Genomic DNA, 16925 nt, shown 5'->3' with positions numbered 1-16925 from the left:
CTGCTGGCACCGCGGGGCCCGACGGGAAACTGGAGGTCCGCCCCCCCCGCCCCCCCCCTCAGCCGGGGGCACCCCGATCCCGGCGCCGTCCGCACCCCTATCCCTCCCTCTTCCCCCCGCGCCCCCACCCCTGCCCCAGTCCCCCCTTGCTCCCCACCCCTCCCTCCATCCCGGGGAGAGTGGGAGGACGGTGGGCTCCGCCGTGGGGGTATGGGATCAGCACACTCCACCACTTTTCCATTTTTTTCCAATGTTTTTCTTTATTTTCCACTTTTTTCCCATTTTAATTTTCTTAAAAAAATATGAAGAAGCCCCTGCCCAGAGCCAGGATGATGGAAGCCCCCAGCAAGGGCCGTGCCCGCTTGGGGACAGGGACCCCAAGGTCCCTGCCCCTGGCGTGGCACTTCTTCACGGCATGGTGGCGGGTGGTGGGCAGCAGCCGGGGGGCTGCAAATCTAGGTGAGGGGCAGCGAATCTGGGCAGGGTCCTCGCCAGTGGGGGGGAGGGGGCTCCATAGGGCACCAAGGGCTTGATTTGGTGCCCCAACGCTGCCGCAGCCTGGGAGGGGCCAATGGCCGGGGGGGGGGCTCCAAAATACGTGGACAGGTGCCCTCACATGCACAGACTGGTGTGCACACGTGTCCACATGCACACGCATGCACATCTCCCACGGCTGCAGAAAGACAAAGGCCCCCCCCCCCCCCAGTGCATGGGGTGAAGCCTGAGCTCTCCCGAGCATCGTGACCTACCAGCACGTGGCAAAACCCCCCTGCTACAACCGTGCCTGTGCCCGCCCTGGAGGTGACACATGCCCAGCCGATGCCATCGCATGGGGCTGTACCCTCCGACTCACCCACACGCTCCCGGGGACCCCAGCCCAGCCCCCGGTGGGGGGTGGGGGGCCAGGCTCCGTGCCTGCACCCCCCGCCCAGCCACAGGGATGGGACCGCTGTCGCACGGTGGGCGGTGGGGCCGGGACCCCCTGTGCCGGCCATGCCCTGGGCGGGCTGTCCCTGGCCCTGCACCCGTGCCCCAGGGAGGTGCTGCAGCGATGAAGGAGGGGCCGGTGCAGGGGCGATGGGGGGGCGCCGTGCAGCCAGCACGGGGTGCAGGAGCCCCCGGCCCCCATCTGCCTCCAGCTCCAGCGCCTGCTGCCCCTTCCCACAGGCATCAGCCAAAGTAGGGGTTGTCGTGCTGGAAGTTGTAGTCGGGGCAGACCTTCTGGACCAGCTTGTAGTCGATGCTGAGGAAGGAGATGAAGATGCAGATGACCTTGAAGGGCTTGGCGCAGAGCCAGGCAGCATGGCTCTGCATGTGCTCGGTGAAGCACACCTTGGAGGGGTCATACAGGCAGGGCTTGTTCTTCCGTGCCCGGTTGGTCTTCTCGTACTCCACGTGACAGTTGAGGGCCTTGGCTGGGCGCCCCTCAGGCAGGGTGCTCTGCTGGGGGGGCGGGCGGGGGAGCGGCGGGGGGGCTGGCACCAGCACCTCGAAGCCCACCGCCTTGGAGGGGGGCACGATGCTGACTGAGACATTGCCCAGGCTGGAGGAGTTGTGGCGGAAGTAGACACTGAAGGTCCCGTTGATGTGGTCGACGATCTTCCCTGTCACCAGCAGGCTGAACTTCAGTGTCTTGATGTTGAAGTAGAAGTCTCCCCAGCCAAAGATCTTCTTGGTGCGGCTGGACTTGAGTGAGGGCTTGCGCCGGGCACGGGGGCTTGGCAGCTCCCCCGCTGTCTGGTTCTTCTGCCAGTCCCAGGGGATCCATGCGGCGCCCGAGGGTGTCCCCACACCCCGGGGGGGCTCGGCCGGAATCAGCCGCCTGGGGTTGAGCACTGGGGGCTTCAGGGTTCCGTAGGGGACATCCTTGAGGAGGCCAGAGGTGCCCAGCTCCAGGTACCCCAGGGTCTTGGCCATGTGGCCCCCAGCACACACTGCCTGGGGGAAAGAGGGCAGAGACTGCACGAGCTGTGCCTGCCACCCCCTTGCTCATCCTCCTGCCTGCTGCCCCTCATGCATCCTCCTGCCTGTCCACATGCACCCTTCTGTGTCTACCCCTCCTGCACCCCTGCATCCCTTCTGTGGCAATGCACCCCTCCGGCACCACGTGCCCCTTCGGCACCATGCCCCCCCATCTGCCATGCCCCCAGCTGTGCCCAGAAGCAAGCGTGGCTGCACTCTGCCCATACCGCCCCCAACCCCTGCTCGGCCCTGCACAGGCCTGTCCCAGACACACCCCAGGAGCCAGGGCTGCTTCTCCAGCATCACCCATGTCCCTGTGACTGGAAGAAGCAGGACACCAGACAATTCATGACTGCCTGCCCCACCACAGCTGAGGCCTATTAAAATGCAGGGGGGTGGGGAGCAGCAGTGTGTACAGAGAGGGAGAGGCATCAGAGCCCTGCGCCGCCTGCCAGGGAAGCCTAATTGCATTACCCAGTGCCTCTGATCTGCAGCTGAAATTACAGAGACCCCCGCCAGGCTGCACGGCAGCCACTCCGCCCTCCAGGATAATTGCACCGGGCAGACACGACTGAAGAGTGGGGTGCATTGTGTGCAGAGGGGGGGCATGCAAGGAATGAGTGGGGATCCCTTGCTCTGCTGGGAGGGGGGGTGGGGCTAGGGGGTCACTTGCTGCATTTTGGCGAGGGAGGGAATTTGCAGCAAAAGCAGAAAAGATGGGCAGCAGAGGGAAGGAAAATGCCAGACAGCTGCAAGGTCCCTGCACCGGCACAGGGACACCCCCCCGGCCAACACAGAGGCAGGAGCCCTTGGCAAGGGCTCTCATGGGGTGGGGAGAGGCAGCTCCTCTCCTGGTGAGGTAAATCGAGGCAAGGAGCCACGATGGAGACCAGCTGCCTGGTCTCTCTAACCTGGGCGAGCTGTGAGCCTGGTTAAGGAGGCCCTGATGGGCACTGGCATACCAGGACCCTCTGGAGATGCAGCCAGTGCTGGGGTTTCACACAGCATCTCCCAGCCACACCAGTTGAGAAAGGGACTTTGCGCACCAAGGGGGCTGGAACCCACCTCCCATCTGGTGCCAGCTGGGATGGGACCGCAGTGTCCCCTTCCTGAGATTCCCCCATGGCCATTGCTCTGCCTGTCCGGCTGCTGGGACCAACATCGCACAGCTCAGCAGCGGTGAGCAGAGCCAGCTGGCACCTCTTCAGCCCTGGGATCCCATCTCTGACGTGTTCCATGTCCCTCCCTTGCCCGAGCCTGCCTGCCCCCCCCCACTTCCCCATCCCTCAGCCTGACTGCTCCTGGCTCTGCACCCCGGTGCCCAGCATGCCCCTGCCTGCCCTGCCAGCTGCTCCCGGTGTGCAGGATGCTGCTCTGTCAGCCCCAGCCTCGTCAATCACTGTCACCTGCGAGCTGGCAGGTGCTTGGGCTGCTCTGGCCGTTTTTGCTCTGGACGACCTGTTTCCTGAGGGGGACGCAGGGAGGAGAGGAGCGGGGAAAGAGGGCGGCAAGCAGAGGCGCCAGCTGGAAGGGCCTGGGGGGTAGCATGGGGAGGCTGTGCCCCCATATGAAACTGAGGCATGCCTCAGCACTGAATCTGAGCCAGTGGGGCTGGAGGCAGGGTAAGAGGTGCTGGGGATGGCTTCTGCCTGCCATTGCTGGAGTCTTATCCTGGCACCAGCCACCCTGCAGCACTGTCAGAATGGCTCAACGCTGTTTCCCCCTCAGAGCACAGGGTGCTCTTCTCATGCCCCCCCATCAGAGAGGGGTGAGCCCCCCCCCCCCGGTCCCTCCTCCGCAGCCAGGCAGGTCTGTGTGCAGGGACCGGTCTCTGCTGGGCACCCACAAGGGATGGAGCAGCACCACGGGGGGCTGCCACAGGCCCCCACACTTGCCCTGTTCCTCTCCAGCTGCTGAGCTGGAGTCTCCGGCCAGGCTGCGCACTGCTGTCTCCGGGATCTATTGCCTCATCCCCCTAATGCTGCGTGTGCCGGGCTGAGCCTGTAAATCTGCTCTGGCATGTGCTCGCTCTTGCCCGTGCCGCACCGGCAAAGGAGGCGGCCCCGGCAGAGGAGGCAGCCCGGGCTGCTGCTGCCGGTACCAGTCATTCTGCCCCCGGGCTCTGCCTCTGCCCCGGCAACTGGCCGGTCTGGACAGGGCTGCCTGGCCCCGGGTCTGTGGGCAGGAGGAGGATTTGTGGGGTCTCAGCCCAGCCCGGGAAGGGGGGAACAGGGGGCTGTGCAGTGTGAAGCTGCGGCTGAGCATCCTCGCAGCCCCCCGCTCCGGTCTGGCCATCCCCCGGCTCCCTCCCCAATCTCTCTTTGAGCACGGCTGCTGCCTTCGCCCTTATCTATATTTTAACGCAGCTTCAAAGCCGGGTGCCTTCACCAGCCAGAGAGAGGGAGTGAGCATGGCAGGACCACGAGATGGAGAGATAAATGGGGGAGGGGGAGAAGGGCAGCCCCCCAGCACCCCCTCTCCGGCCAGGAGAGTGGCATTTTGCAGGGGGGGGGGGACGGGACGGGACAGTGGCCCCGGCGCTCCCCCTCCACCCCAGCTACGCTCCTTCGTTAATCCCACTGGTACATATTCATCAACTTGGGAGCCACTGTGTCCCACCGTGGGGAGGCAGTGGGCCTCCCTCACCATGAGATGAGCACAGGCAGGCGAGGGGCACCAGTAACCCCACAGCTGGAAGGGGTTACCCATCTGCACCCACAGAGAGGGGCCAGGGAGCAGCACGGAGACTGCAGCCCATGGAGGAACATGCGCACACGAGCACACGCCTCCCAAGCCCCCACCAGCCCGAGATTTCTGGAGGTTTCTCAGCTCTGCGTTGGCTTTCCATCTCAGCTAGGGCTGAGAGAAGGATGGCTGGTTCCCCCCAGCAGTGCTACATGAGCCACTGCAGCCCTTCTCCCTCTGCCTCAGTTTCCCTTTCCAATTCACCCCCCCTTCCATGATCCCCTGCTAGTGGTGAGAGGGATGCAGTGGAGACGGGGATGCAATGGGGATGGGGACGCAATGGGAATGGGGCCGTAATGGGGAATTGATGGAGACAGAGATGCAGTAGGGACAGGGAAGTGTCAGGGACAGGCAGGCAGTGGGGAGGGGACACAGTGGGAAACAGTGGGGATGGGCATGTACTGGGGAAGGAGGTGATGACACCAGCTCCCTGCATTACTGAGGCCTGCAGGTCCCCAGACCAAGCCTGTGCAGGAGGATGGGGCAGGATGGAGCCAGGGGCTGGGGGACACAGACTGGGCACGGGCAGGGCAGGGCACTCCTGGGGGAAAGAAGCACCCATCCCTGCGGGGAGAGAGGTGCCCCCCAGCCCCTCAGGGTGAGGGGCCAGGCTGACAGCCTCCAGGTCCCTCCCCAGGAGCTGCTGGGGGAGTGGGGGATGAAAGGGAATTGCAGAGCAGGGCAGTGACTGCCGATGCAGCCAGGGCTATCGCTTGCGGCATGAGCGCAGTCCAGGGCTGTGGGGAGCATGGGGGGCGTGGGGGAGACCCTCACTACCCGCAGCCCCTGGTGCAGTCACAGGAGGACGGCTTCCCCCAGCCAGCCGGGGGTCTTGAAGCCTGTGGGCAAGGGGCACGGCAGAGCAGGGCGACGGCAAGCCTCTTCTGTGACAGTGCTGAGGGGAGCCAAGGTCACCCCCCCTGCACCCTGCCAGTGCTGTCGGCATTCAGGGCAGGTCCCACTCACACCTTGCGTTAAATATTAATATTTCTGCTTGTGAGTGGTTGGGTGCAGCATGCACACACATGCACGTGAACCTCTCAGACATGCTTCACAGGCATATATGGGGGTCCCAGTGCCTCCTGGCCCTGCAGAGGTGTGTGCAGAGCCCCCTCCCTCCCTGGCCACACCAGGATCTGTCCCCTGTGCCAGAGGAGGGCCATGCCTGGCTCTGCTGCATGCTGGGCTTTGGCTGTGATGCACCATTTATGTGTGTTTGTCTGGTACGCTTGTTTTTTTACTGTTACACATGCATGTGCTGCTGCATCCACGCGTTACCCCAAGACAATATATTTTTTTGCTGCTCTCAAGCCCCTTGTGCACTTTCTGTGTATGTCTGTGGCTGTGCAGGGCTGCCATGCGTCTGCAGGCACCCATGTGTCACTCCATGTGTGCACAAGCAGCCAGGCAAGGATTCAGGAAGGGCTGGGGGTGGCTGCAGAGGGACGGGGAAGGCTCCTGGTGCCGGCATCAATTTGGCTTGTCAGGACCAGCAGTGATGGCCACTCACATCCCATTTGCTGGCGGGGCCACGCGCTGTCAGCCGCTTTCCCAAGACCCACGGTCACCTTGGTGGCGGGGAGGGGCAGGGTGCCCCAGTGCAGGCTGTGATGAGCTCCCAGCACCCTGAGAACAGGGCCATCACTGATGGGGTACCATTTCAAGGGAAAACAGCCCCTGCCTGCGCCAGGAGCAGAGCACCCGTGACAATCCCCACCAAAGGCCCTGTTCCTACAGCCAGCCTCTCCCCCACACCCGGCTCCAAGCCGTCCCCCTGCCTTGGTGGGGGTCGGTGGCAGAGCAGGCGCCGATCTGCAGATTGGGGTCTCCAGCTCTCCCCATGGGCGCAGGGTCAAGCTGTTCTCTCCCCTGTCACCCCGCTGCCTTCGTTAGTGCAAGGAGATTAATTGGAGGTGGTGAGCGACAGTCCCCGCGGGCCCACTCCCCCCGGCACAGTACAGCCTGGGGCGGTGTGGCATTTCCAAAGGTTAGCAGCAAACAAGGTGCCTCTGACAGCTCCCATTTATCTCGCTGGTGCTGCGCGGGTGCTAATGCGGTGGCAGGGTGACGCGGTGCAGCGGTGGGCTCTGCTGGGCTGCGGGGAGGGATCCAAGCACGCACCTGAGCGTGCTGAGGCGCGCAACGCACGTCTGAACGATTGCATGTGGGTGAGAGCACACAGTGAGCTCTGAGTGTGCGTGCCCCCACGTCTGTGTGCGAGTGTGCATGCCCGCGGGTGCCAGCAGGTGTGCACTGAGATTGCCCAGTACCTGCCCGGCCCAGTGTGCACCTGCAGCATGCAGGTGAATGCAACAAATGCCTGTGGTTGCTCACGTATGCATGCACCACCCTGCGTGCAGCTGAATGTGCACGAATGCCTTCACATGTCCTGCACATCCCCGTGAGCACATCTGTGTGCATACATGCACGGTTACACACACACACATGAAGCAAGGTGGCTCTGCATGTGTGCCTTTGCAGTGTTTGAGCACCCCGGGATGAACGCATTCCTGTGCCTCCTGTGCACCTGCCCCAGCACATGTTGGGGGTACGGCCATGCCTCTGTCCCGCTAGGTGCAAGCGTGCTGCTCCACCTCAGCAAGTGCAGATGGGGTTGGTGAGTGGCAGGCTGCTAATGAAAGTCCCCGTGAGGCAAATCTGTGGTGATGTCTCCTTGGTGCCAGGGCAACAAATTAGCCTGCTGCTAGGGACACCTGGGCTGGGTCCAGGGTGCTGGTGGAGCTGGGAGGAGCCCCTGGGGTCACAGACCAGAAGCACAAAACGAGACCCAGCCTGGCTGCCCATCCCTGCCCCGGGGAGGCTGTGACGGAAGATGCTGCTCCTCCGGTGGCAAGGACTCAAGGGCAAAAGGATAGGGCTGCAGGACAGGGAGTGGGGCAGGTGAGGGGGGCCTGGGGACAGCAGCGGTGCGCAGCCCAGCAGGGGTGGCTGCGGGCTGCTGGGCAGGTGTGGGGTGTCACTGGCAGGGGGTGCAGGAATGGGGTGCAGACAGTCTCAGAAGGAAGGGCAGAGCTTCCCATCTCAGCCTCACAAGGGCAAGAGGAGAAACCCAGTCGGCTGTCCCCAGCGGCCACCCCCATGTCCCACTGAATCCCAGCTCAAAGATGCTTGAAAGCCCATCCTTGGCCAGCAGCTCCAGCACCAGGGTGCCTGGGGGGGGCTGGCTCTGCTCAGTGCCACAGCCAGCACCGGCCCTGCCACACACAGCATACCACCCCACATCTGTGCAGGCAGCAGCTCGACCCACAGCCGGACCCCCTACTGCCCACGCATGGCCCATCCCCTCCTCACCTTGCAGCCCCCTGGTGTCACTCAGCCACCTCCTTCCGCCCCCCCTCACTTGCAGCTGGGAGCCCGCACCCAGCCACAGGCAGCAGCACGGGCTACCCCATTCACCCCAGCACAATGGGCGGGACGGATGTGGTGGGGCGAAAGGGCGTTGTGCTCTGGGGGATGCTGACCCTGCCCCAGTCCCAGGCACCGAGGAGTCGAGCAGGTGACAGACAGGGACAAGTCGGGATGCACTCAGGCACGGCCACCCTGCCACCCACCCACCCAGAGTCATGGTGACATCTGGACAAATCCTGCCCTGGAGGTGAGCTCAGTGTGACTACCCAAAGTCCTCCTCGGTCTTTCCTCTGTTTCTTCTGTACCACCGCTGCAACTGCCTGCAGTTTGCAAGCACCCAAACACAGCCCAGCGGGTAGGTGGCCGCAGAACCCCCAGCACCAGGACAGGCGAACCCAGCGCCAGCATGTCCTCAGGGAGGGGCAGGAAGAGCCCGGACGAGCTCGCCAAAGCCAAATCCACCATGGGGTCATTACGGCGCTGCAGGGCTGCCAGAGCTGCAGGCACCCACCTTGCACACGCAGCCCATGGTGGCAGCAGGACCCACGGGAGCTGTCACCCCGGTGACACTCCTGCCTGAAGCGATGCTCGCGCAAGGGCTGGTGTCGCCTCGTGCAGAAGTACGACCTGTGCAGGGCCAGGAGAAATCAGCTTCCCACAGACGTGTTTGCCTTCACCCCCTAAACAGACACCTCGCTCTTTGCAGACGGAAAAAATATGCAAATGCTGCGGCTTTATTAACGCGCTCGGCACGCGCTGGCTAATAAATATTTCATAGCCCAAGTAGGACTTTTTTTTTCCTCCTTCTTTCTTTCGTTTTGGTTCCTTCTCCCTGTCACTCGTTTCCTGCCTTTTCTTTTCTCAGCCGTTGTTTTATTTATTTATTACTTTTAAGGGCTTCATGGTGAGACAGGAGCTGGTAGGTGGCTGGGGGGGAGCAGGGAAAAATGTATATCCCCAGTCTCTCCCCCCACGGGTGAAAAAGAAAAGTGCTGTTAAGAGCAAAGGAAAAAATATAATAGAAGGGAGGAGACAGCACCAGGCAAAGGATTCAGGGCTTGTGTGACTCATTGGACTCAAGGAAGAAAGGAGAATGAGAAAATGAGGAGATAAATGGAGCGGGAAGGGGGAGAGGGGTGCGCAGGCGGGTGTGCACAAGCCAGTGGCGAGGGGGCACGGGGGCGGCAAGAGGGATGGGGACGCGCGGGCTGATGGGGTCGGAGGAAATTGAATCCTGCTCGCCCAGGCAGCGCATTGCCAGCATTCCCCAGAGCCAGCCAGAGCCCAGCCTGCCTAAAAAGCCCGGCTTGTAACTGGGTGCCATGCAGGGATGGGGCAGAAGGGGCTGGGGGTCACTGGGGAGAGGGGCTGCTCCCCAGCCAGCCCACCGCTGCACGGCCAGCGCGAGCCACGGTACCAGGGCCGCAGCTCCCTTGGCTGATCCCCTCGCACTGCCACAGCACAGGAGGAGCTGGGGCTGGGCATGGGCAGGAGCATACAGGACATAGGCAGCTCACACGGACAGCGTGTGAGGAAACGGAGGCAGAGCCGGCAGGGACTAGTCCCAGGTCGCTCCTGCATCCCCGGCAGCCAGGGATGCCCAGCCAGGATGCCTGCGTTCCCCCTCCTCGGCCCCTGTGGCTCTGCCTCAGTTTCCCCACAGTGGAGCAGGCTGCAGGGCTCCCTCCACCCCTCCAGAGCTGCCCTGGCTGTTTGGAGGGCGAGGTCTTTCTGGGGGTGCAGAGAGGCGGCAGCTTCCCCCAAGCCCCCCCCCAAACCAAGGGACCTCAGGGATGCAGCCCCCACCTTCTGCCCAGCTGCCTCTCCTCCCCCCCCGCCCACCCCCACCCCCTTGCCTCACCATTTCACTTTATTATTGCAATAAATGTAGCCATAAAAGTGGCAGGTATCGGCGTGCGAGGAGATCGCTTCTCCTGAGCTATGGAAATGTAATTTCGAGTGTGCCCGGGAAATTTTATAAGATCGTATCAGGCGGGATCATAAATTGCATTTCCAGCCCCTCCTCCCCCCTGCACCACACGGCCCCCCACCCCCTGATGAGGCAGGGCCGGTGCGAAGGTCACTGCGGAGAGGGGCAAACGCAGGGCTGTCCCCTCAGTGGGGACCCCATCCCCATGCCCCCCTCCAGCACTGCACCCCCCCCACTGCCCCCATTTCCCCCCCAGCACTTTCTCAGGGTCAGCCGAGATTTATTCTCCCCAGAAAGAGAAGGAAGGGAGGAGCAGCGGCAGGGACACAGCTGTCCCCCACATCCCCCCCAGCAGCAGAGCTGCAGGGGACCCTCAAGGGCATCACTGGGGCCGCAGCTCCTCTTGGGCTGCACCGTCCTGGGGTCACAGGGGCTGTGCCCTGCCACAGCTGGGCACCAGCTCCCACCAGGAGCAGGGCACAATGGGTCCCTGCAGCCCACCATCCTCTGGGAGCCCCCTCGCAACCCCTGGGGGCTGGATTCAGCCCTGCTTTGCACGCACCACCCTGCCCAGGCTCCCGCAGGAGGCAGGCGCCAGGCAAAGTGGTGTAAAGCATTACTCTGCTCGCCAAGGAGCCAAGGACAGAGGCTCCACTGCCCAGTGCTGGGGGGACAGGAGGAGGAATGAGAGGGTCTTTGCCCACTGTGACACCCACCAAGGCCAGCCCAGCTGCTGGGACAGCCATGGGGGTTGGATGGGGTCTGTGCTGCCAGTGGCACTGGGCTGAGCAACCTGCCGTGCCCCAGGTGTGCAGCAGTCAGCCCCTGTCCAAGCAACAGGGTCTGATGGGGATTTATTTGGGGAGGGGAAAATTAATCCCACCGCAAGTGCAGGACCCTGCAGGCTCTTTGCAGCTGATCAGTTCTGCAGGCTGGGCACTCATTTCCACAATGACTTTCCTTTTGCAACAGCGATCAGGAAAAAAGGCAGGGAGGGGGGAACATGGGCACAGGGACGTGATTATTTCTTTAGCAGCAATCCAAGCGGCTGGAGAGGAAGCTTCATCTTTCCTGGGCCATTTACCTTCAGCGCCTGAGCGCAAAGGCTGAGCCAGGCAGCTCTTCAGAGATGCTGGAGCTTGGCCAGGGCAGGTGGGGGGGGTGGGAGGCTTCGGCTGCTGGGGTCTCAGTGCGGCATTGCCCCACTGTTGGGCCACCAGCTGCCGGGACTTTGGCTCCCCGGGAGGAGGAGCTGTGGATGCAGGGAGGGGGGGCAAAAGTCATTAATCTGGGAGTGTTAATTGGCATGGGTGTGATTAGCAGTGGGGCTGACAGGTGCTCAGCTTAGGGCTGCTGTCACAGAGGGAAGTGCCCGCTTTGCCGGCTGCCTCGCTGTCCCAGCTCGGGCCACCCCCTCCCAGCCCCCCTGCCAGTGCCCGGCAGAAAACTGGCAATTAAAAACAAGAGGGGGGAGAAAAGCAATAAAGCAGGCCCTGGATTTCAGCCAGAACAACACAGTGGAAAAGCAGGAGTGGGTCTGGCTGGGGGGCATCCCTGGGTGCTCCCCCTCCCCAGCTGCTGCTCCCCCCCCTCAGCAGGAGGCTGAGCTGCACCACGCTCCAGGCTCCAGCCTTATTGAATCTCCCAGCTCAGGGTGCAAAGGGCACCACAGGGAAGAGTTATTAAAAAAAGGGAAATGAGTCGCTTGGAAACCTTCTTTCAGAATAACAGTGTGTGTTTGTTTGGCGATAGATTAGCTCAGCCATGCTGAGCGCTGAGCACACAGCACCCGCTGCAACAACGGTCAGCTTGGGAGATCTGCAGGAACCAGGAGAGGGGGGATACACTGAGCCACTCCCCCAGCCCCGGCAGGCGCCATCCGGGCACTGTCCTGCCAGGGCCAGCCCCTACAGCTCTGTGTCCGGAGGGACCCCTGGCCAGATGGGGGCTTGCAGGGCTGCGCCACCACCCAAACCTGGCCCCAAATGAGGTATACGACTCTGAGCCATGAAAGGGTTAAATTCTCCCCATTAATGGGAGCTGGGGGGGGGGGGTGTGTGAATAGGGGTGTCCTTGCACCAAAAGGGCTGGCAGCATCTGCTTAAGAGCAAAGCCATCTGTCAGCCAACAACCCAGTAGACAATTTGACAGCAAGGGAAAGGGAATGAAGCGGGGTGAGTTTCCCGGGAGCTGGCATCCCATGCCACCAGCCTCCTGGTGGCACGGCCAACGGCACTACAAGGCAGGATTTTCCTGGGAAGGGTTAATCCAGGAAGGAAAACCTGCCAGCAACACTCCAGGTGCTTTGCAGACACCCACTATCTCACCTCCCCGCCTGCCAGGAAGGAGGGAAACCGAGGCACAGTGCCGGAGAGGCACGTTCCTGCAAAGGCACAGGCAGGCAGCGGGGCCAGAGCAGGGGTGAGGAAAGACACCCGGTGTCTCGGCTCCAGCCCCGCTGCTGCATTGAGCCATCACACCCCGCTCTCCTCCCAGGCAGCCCAGCTGCACCCTGGTCGCACCTGCCAGCTCCGGGGCCCGTGGCACACCGCCCCCTTCTACTGCTGGCTCTTGTTCAGCACATGGTGCGGATCACACTATCACCTGGGCATCGGGGACCACAGGGCTAAGGCTGGCACCCGCCTCCTGGGAAGGCCAGGAGGTTATTGGCCAGGAATTGCCCTTCCTCTCTGCAGAATTACAGCCGCCTCTTTGAGCCCAAGGACAGCTGTAGGAAGCACCCAGGAGCTACGCCCAGCCTGTCCCAGCCGTGGGTCTCTCCCATTGCTCCCGGGTGCCCCTGGGGGGCTGGACAGGTCTCAAACCAGGGGGAAGCCAGGCCAGCCCTACTCTGAGGGACCCCCAAGATTTAATGCTCAATGCACAGAAAAAAATCTAATGCATAAATATAAACCAGCAGTCTGAGGAAGGCTGAGGCAGGGAGATCACCTGCGGGGAGCACTGGGCAGCATCTCTCCCGCCTGCCCAAGCGCTGCCATCCTGAGCCCAGGCGCAGGGAAGGAGAATGCAAATCCTGGGCAGCAGCAGCCATGAAGGGCAGGGGGCCGTGGGGAGGTGATCTGCACACACACGGCGGAGATGGGCACCCGCTGGGCTGGGAGAGCTTGTCCATCCCAGCAGGGAGACACACACCCGCACGCACACAAACACACGCCCAGCAGGGACAATCAGCAAACACACAACGCGGTGGGGAGACATCCCAGGGGTCTGTCCTTCCTGCAGCAGGAATGCTCTCACAAACACACACCCCAGGGGCGAACGCACCTGCTGTATGCCAGGTGCTCACCCGGGGGAGGCAGCCACATCTGCCTCTTCGCCCATAGCTCCCACCACAACCCCGGCCCTGGCGAGCTCAGGTCCAGTGCAACAACTGGGGCCAGGGGGAGCCGGTCCAGTGCAGCAACTGGGGCTGGGGGAGCCAGTGGGGTCCCCCCCACCCATCAGGCTGCCTCCTGTCCCCCGAGAAGGGCCGGGAAAGTTTCTCCCCAACAGGCCCAGAGGACTGAAGGGGCAGGAACAGCTCCATCTCCCTGCCCTTGTGACCCAGCTGGGCGTGCGGCTGTACAGAGCCCGGTACCTCCTGCAACCTGTCCCCACGCCAGGAAGCCCACAGACCACTGCCCGGTCCCGCACCGCAGAGGGGTTGCCCCTGCCAGCATCTCCCGGGGTTATTCCCCATGCATGCGGCAGGAGGCTCCTGCACCCACATGCCCATCCCATGCCCTGGGACAGGCCCGCTCCCACCGGCCACGAGCCCCCACTGCTGCTGCCTGTGCAGGCAGGGAGGGGGACAGGGGCAGCGCCCTGCTCCTGATTTCATCAAAACAAAACCATTTGTCTTGAAGCAGCTCCAGCACAGACAGATGCTCTGCGTTAGATGGACACAGGGAGGGGTGGGGGGTCACGCAGAGCCACCCCCACACACTAACACACACACGCGCACACACACACATCTATCCATCTATATATGTACAGAAAGGAGCGTGCCAGAGAAAGACAAGTTGCAAGAGCCTTCGCCTGGGGGGTAGGGTTGTGCAGGGGGAGGTGTCCCTGATGTGCATCCAATTCCTGAGAGGGAATTGACTCGTTTGATTTTATTCATGAAACACAGAAAGTAAAAATGGAGTGTCAGGAAATCAGATCTGCTGGGTGATGAGCCCGGCCCCCCCAGCAGGGCTGGGGGGGCACAAATCCCCCCATTCATGACCACAACAGACGCTGGTGCCAGATGCAGCTGTAGTCCCCAAACCCAGCAGCTCCCGCTGGGGGGGAAAAGCCTTGCTGGGCTCCAAGAGGAGGTGGCAGAGGGGGGACACAGAGGGGTGAGTGGCCTTGAGAAGCATTTAGTATCTGGGTCCGGGGGACATCACAGGGAGGGCTCTGCGGTTGCGGAGGGTGCCTCTGCATCTGCAGCCTCTCCTCAACCTCCACAGACAGGCAAAGGGGCAAGAACAGGCAAAGCCCCCCACCCGGCTTGGCAAAGCCAAGCCTGTCCTTGGAGTAAATGCACCTGGCTGAGGGGGCACCCCGGTGAGATGTGGGATGGAGCTGGTGGGGAGATGCCCCCCTCGGCAGAGGTGAAGGCCACGCCGGTGCCGGAGCTGAGCCCGCACCAAGTCAGGACAGAAATGAGGCATCACCTCTGCAGGTGGTTTCAGTGCTCACACCCTTGGCGAAGCCAGGGAAACCTCTGTCACCCCAGCTCTGCTCGGGGTGCAGCTGGGCCCCCCCACACTCCCCAGCAAAGCCAGCCAGTGCAGGGGACTCACCATGCCTCCCCCCAGCTGCTCCCACTCGCAGGTGCGATGCAGGTGCAGGGTGTGGGACAAGTGCACCCCACGGCATGCAGGGGCCCCGGGTCCCCCCGCAGAGCTCCCCCCAGCAGAGGACCCGACCCGCCCACGCGCGGCCGCCCCCACGCTCACGCGCGGCTCCGTCTCGCGCGTCTCGCTGCCCCCCCCCCGCCCCGCACCTGCCAGACGGCGCCTTCAGCGCTCTGCAACGGGGTGGGGGGGGCTGCTCGCAACCGGGGGGTGCACGGGGGCTGCACCGGCGGCGGGACCCACCGCTGCTCCCCCCGCCCCACGGGCCCCCCCGGCCCCCAGCTCCGCCCGATGTCCGAGAGCGGTGCCCCGCACCCCCCGTGCAGAGTCCGGGACAGCCCCGGGCCCTCTCCAACTTGGGAAGAGCAGGACCCCCCCGCTGTGCAATCCCTGACCCGTGCCCCCCCGCCGTATAACTCTCCACCTCCCTGCAAATGACCCCCTCCTCAGGATTGCACAAGCCCCCCTCAATTGTCCGCTATCTCCGTGACTGCCCGAGCCCCCGCGCGATTGCACGACCTCCCCCGCCCCGAACTGCACGTCTCCCCAGTAGCTGCACGTCCCCCCCCGCCACTGCACGACCCTCCCGCCAGGACTGCACGTCCCCCCCGCGGAATGGCACGGACCCCCCCGGAATTGTACCACCCTCCCAATAATTGCACGACCCCCCCCCTCCTGGAACTGCAACCCCCCCCGGTAATTGCACGCCCCCCCAGGAACCGCGCACCCCCTCGGCGGCAGCAGCAACTTTGCCGCCCGCGGGCGGGTGCGGCCGGGGCGCGCCCGATCCCCCCGTACCTGCAGCAGCAGCCAGGGCCCGAGCAGGGACAGGCGGCAGCGGAGCATCGCGGGGCTCCGCGGGGCTCCCGGGATGGAGGGAGCGCGGCAGGGCGGGCGGAGGAGGGAGGCGGCGGCGAGGGGAGGCAGGAAGAAAGTTGGAGACTTGCTGGGGCCGGGCGGCGCCTCCGCGGCGCCCCGCCAATCCCGGCCCGCCGCCCCCGCGGGGGGGGCACCGGGCAGCTGGCGGCGGGCACCGGGCAGCGGGCGGGGGCGGCTCCGGGGGCCGCCCCGGGGACCCTGCACCCGGCCCCTGCCCGCGCCTCGAGGTGTCTCCGGGCCAGCCCTGAGCCCGGGGAGGGGCCAGAGCCGGGGCTGCACCACTCTCCCGGGAGACCCCAGTACCCCGGGATGCCCCCGGTTCTGCTCCTGTCCGGGGGGATGTACTAGCACCTGGAGGGGACAGTCCTGCCCATCTCCATCCTGCCCAGCTGCACCTGGGGAGGGGAGAGGGTCCCCTGCTGCTGGGCCCCCCCAAAGACTCCAGCAGAGAAGGGGGACCACCCTACAGGAGGGTCTTTGGGGGGCAGCCCCCAGGCCCCGCACACCCACCAAGGATGCCTGCACACAGGCACCCCTGCCTTGCACATCCTGGAGCGTGCAAACACCCCCACCTGCAGCACACACACCATGTCTCAGGCTGGACGTGCAACCTGCATCGCCTACATGTACATGTGTGTGCGCACACATGCACACGTGTGCTTATCCCTCCAGCCCGGTGCTGGGCCCCTCTCTGAGGAGTCTGCCAGGTGTTCTTATACCCACCCCAGCTCAACAGGGATCCCTCCTGTGCTGGTTTCGGCTGGGGTAGAGTTAATTTTCTTCATAGTAGCTTGTATAGGGCTATGTTTTGGATTTGTGCTGAAAACAGTGTTGATAACACAGGGATGTTTTAGTCACTGCTGAGCAGTGCTTACACAGAGTCAAGGCCTTTTCTCCTTCTCACCCCACCCCACCAGTGAGTAGCCTGGGGGTGCACAAGATGCTGGGAGGGGACACAGCTGCAGCTGTGTGGTGTTTAATTGCCGGCTGGGGTTAAACCATGACACCTCCCCAACACTATCACTTTATTGTTATTACTATTATTGTTACTGTTACTACTATTATTATCTACTCGCCTTCCTCGGAAAGCTGCCGGCAGGGGCTTTGGTATCAGCAGGGCTGGGGGCAAGCACAGGATGGGGGGACCGTTGCAGAACTGCGCGTACGTGTGGAGACAGAATGAATAAAAGGTAAAA

At 63.3% G+C, this 16925-nt stretch overlaps 1 protein-coding gene across 1 annotated transcript; it reads right to left on the bottom strand.

Moving 5' to 3' along the window:
- Positions 1 to 249: 249 nt before the first annotated feature.
- NXPH4 (neurexophilin 4) lies at positions 250 to 15733 on the bottom strand. Its single transcript, XM_076360330.1, has 2 exons — positions 15649 to 15733; positions 250 to 1938 (listed from the first exon to the last, which is right to left on the bottom strand). Exons 1-2 carry the CDS (start codon positions 15694 to 15696, stop codon positions 1171 to 1173), a joined length of 816 nt encoding a protein of 271 aa, XP_076216445.1. The 5' UTR covers positions 15697 to 15733; the 3' UTR covers positions 250 to 1170.
- Between the last annotated feature and the right edge of the window lie 1192 nt (positions 15734 to 16925).

The sequence above is a fragment of the Aptenodytes patagonicus genome, chromosome 27 (assembly GCF_965638725.1).
Source record: "Aptenodytes patagonicus chromosome 27, bAptPat1.pri.cur, whole genome shotgun sequence".
Lineage (NCBI taxonomy): Eukaryota > Metazoa > Chordata > Aves > Sphenisciformes > Spheniscidae > Aptenodytes > Aptenodytes patagonicus.
Note: the sequence above shows the minus strand (reverse complement) of the source record. Positions and strands in the feature narration are given on the sequence as shown.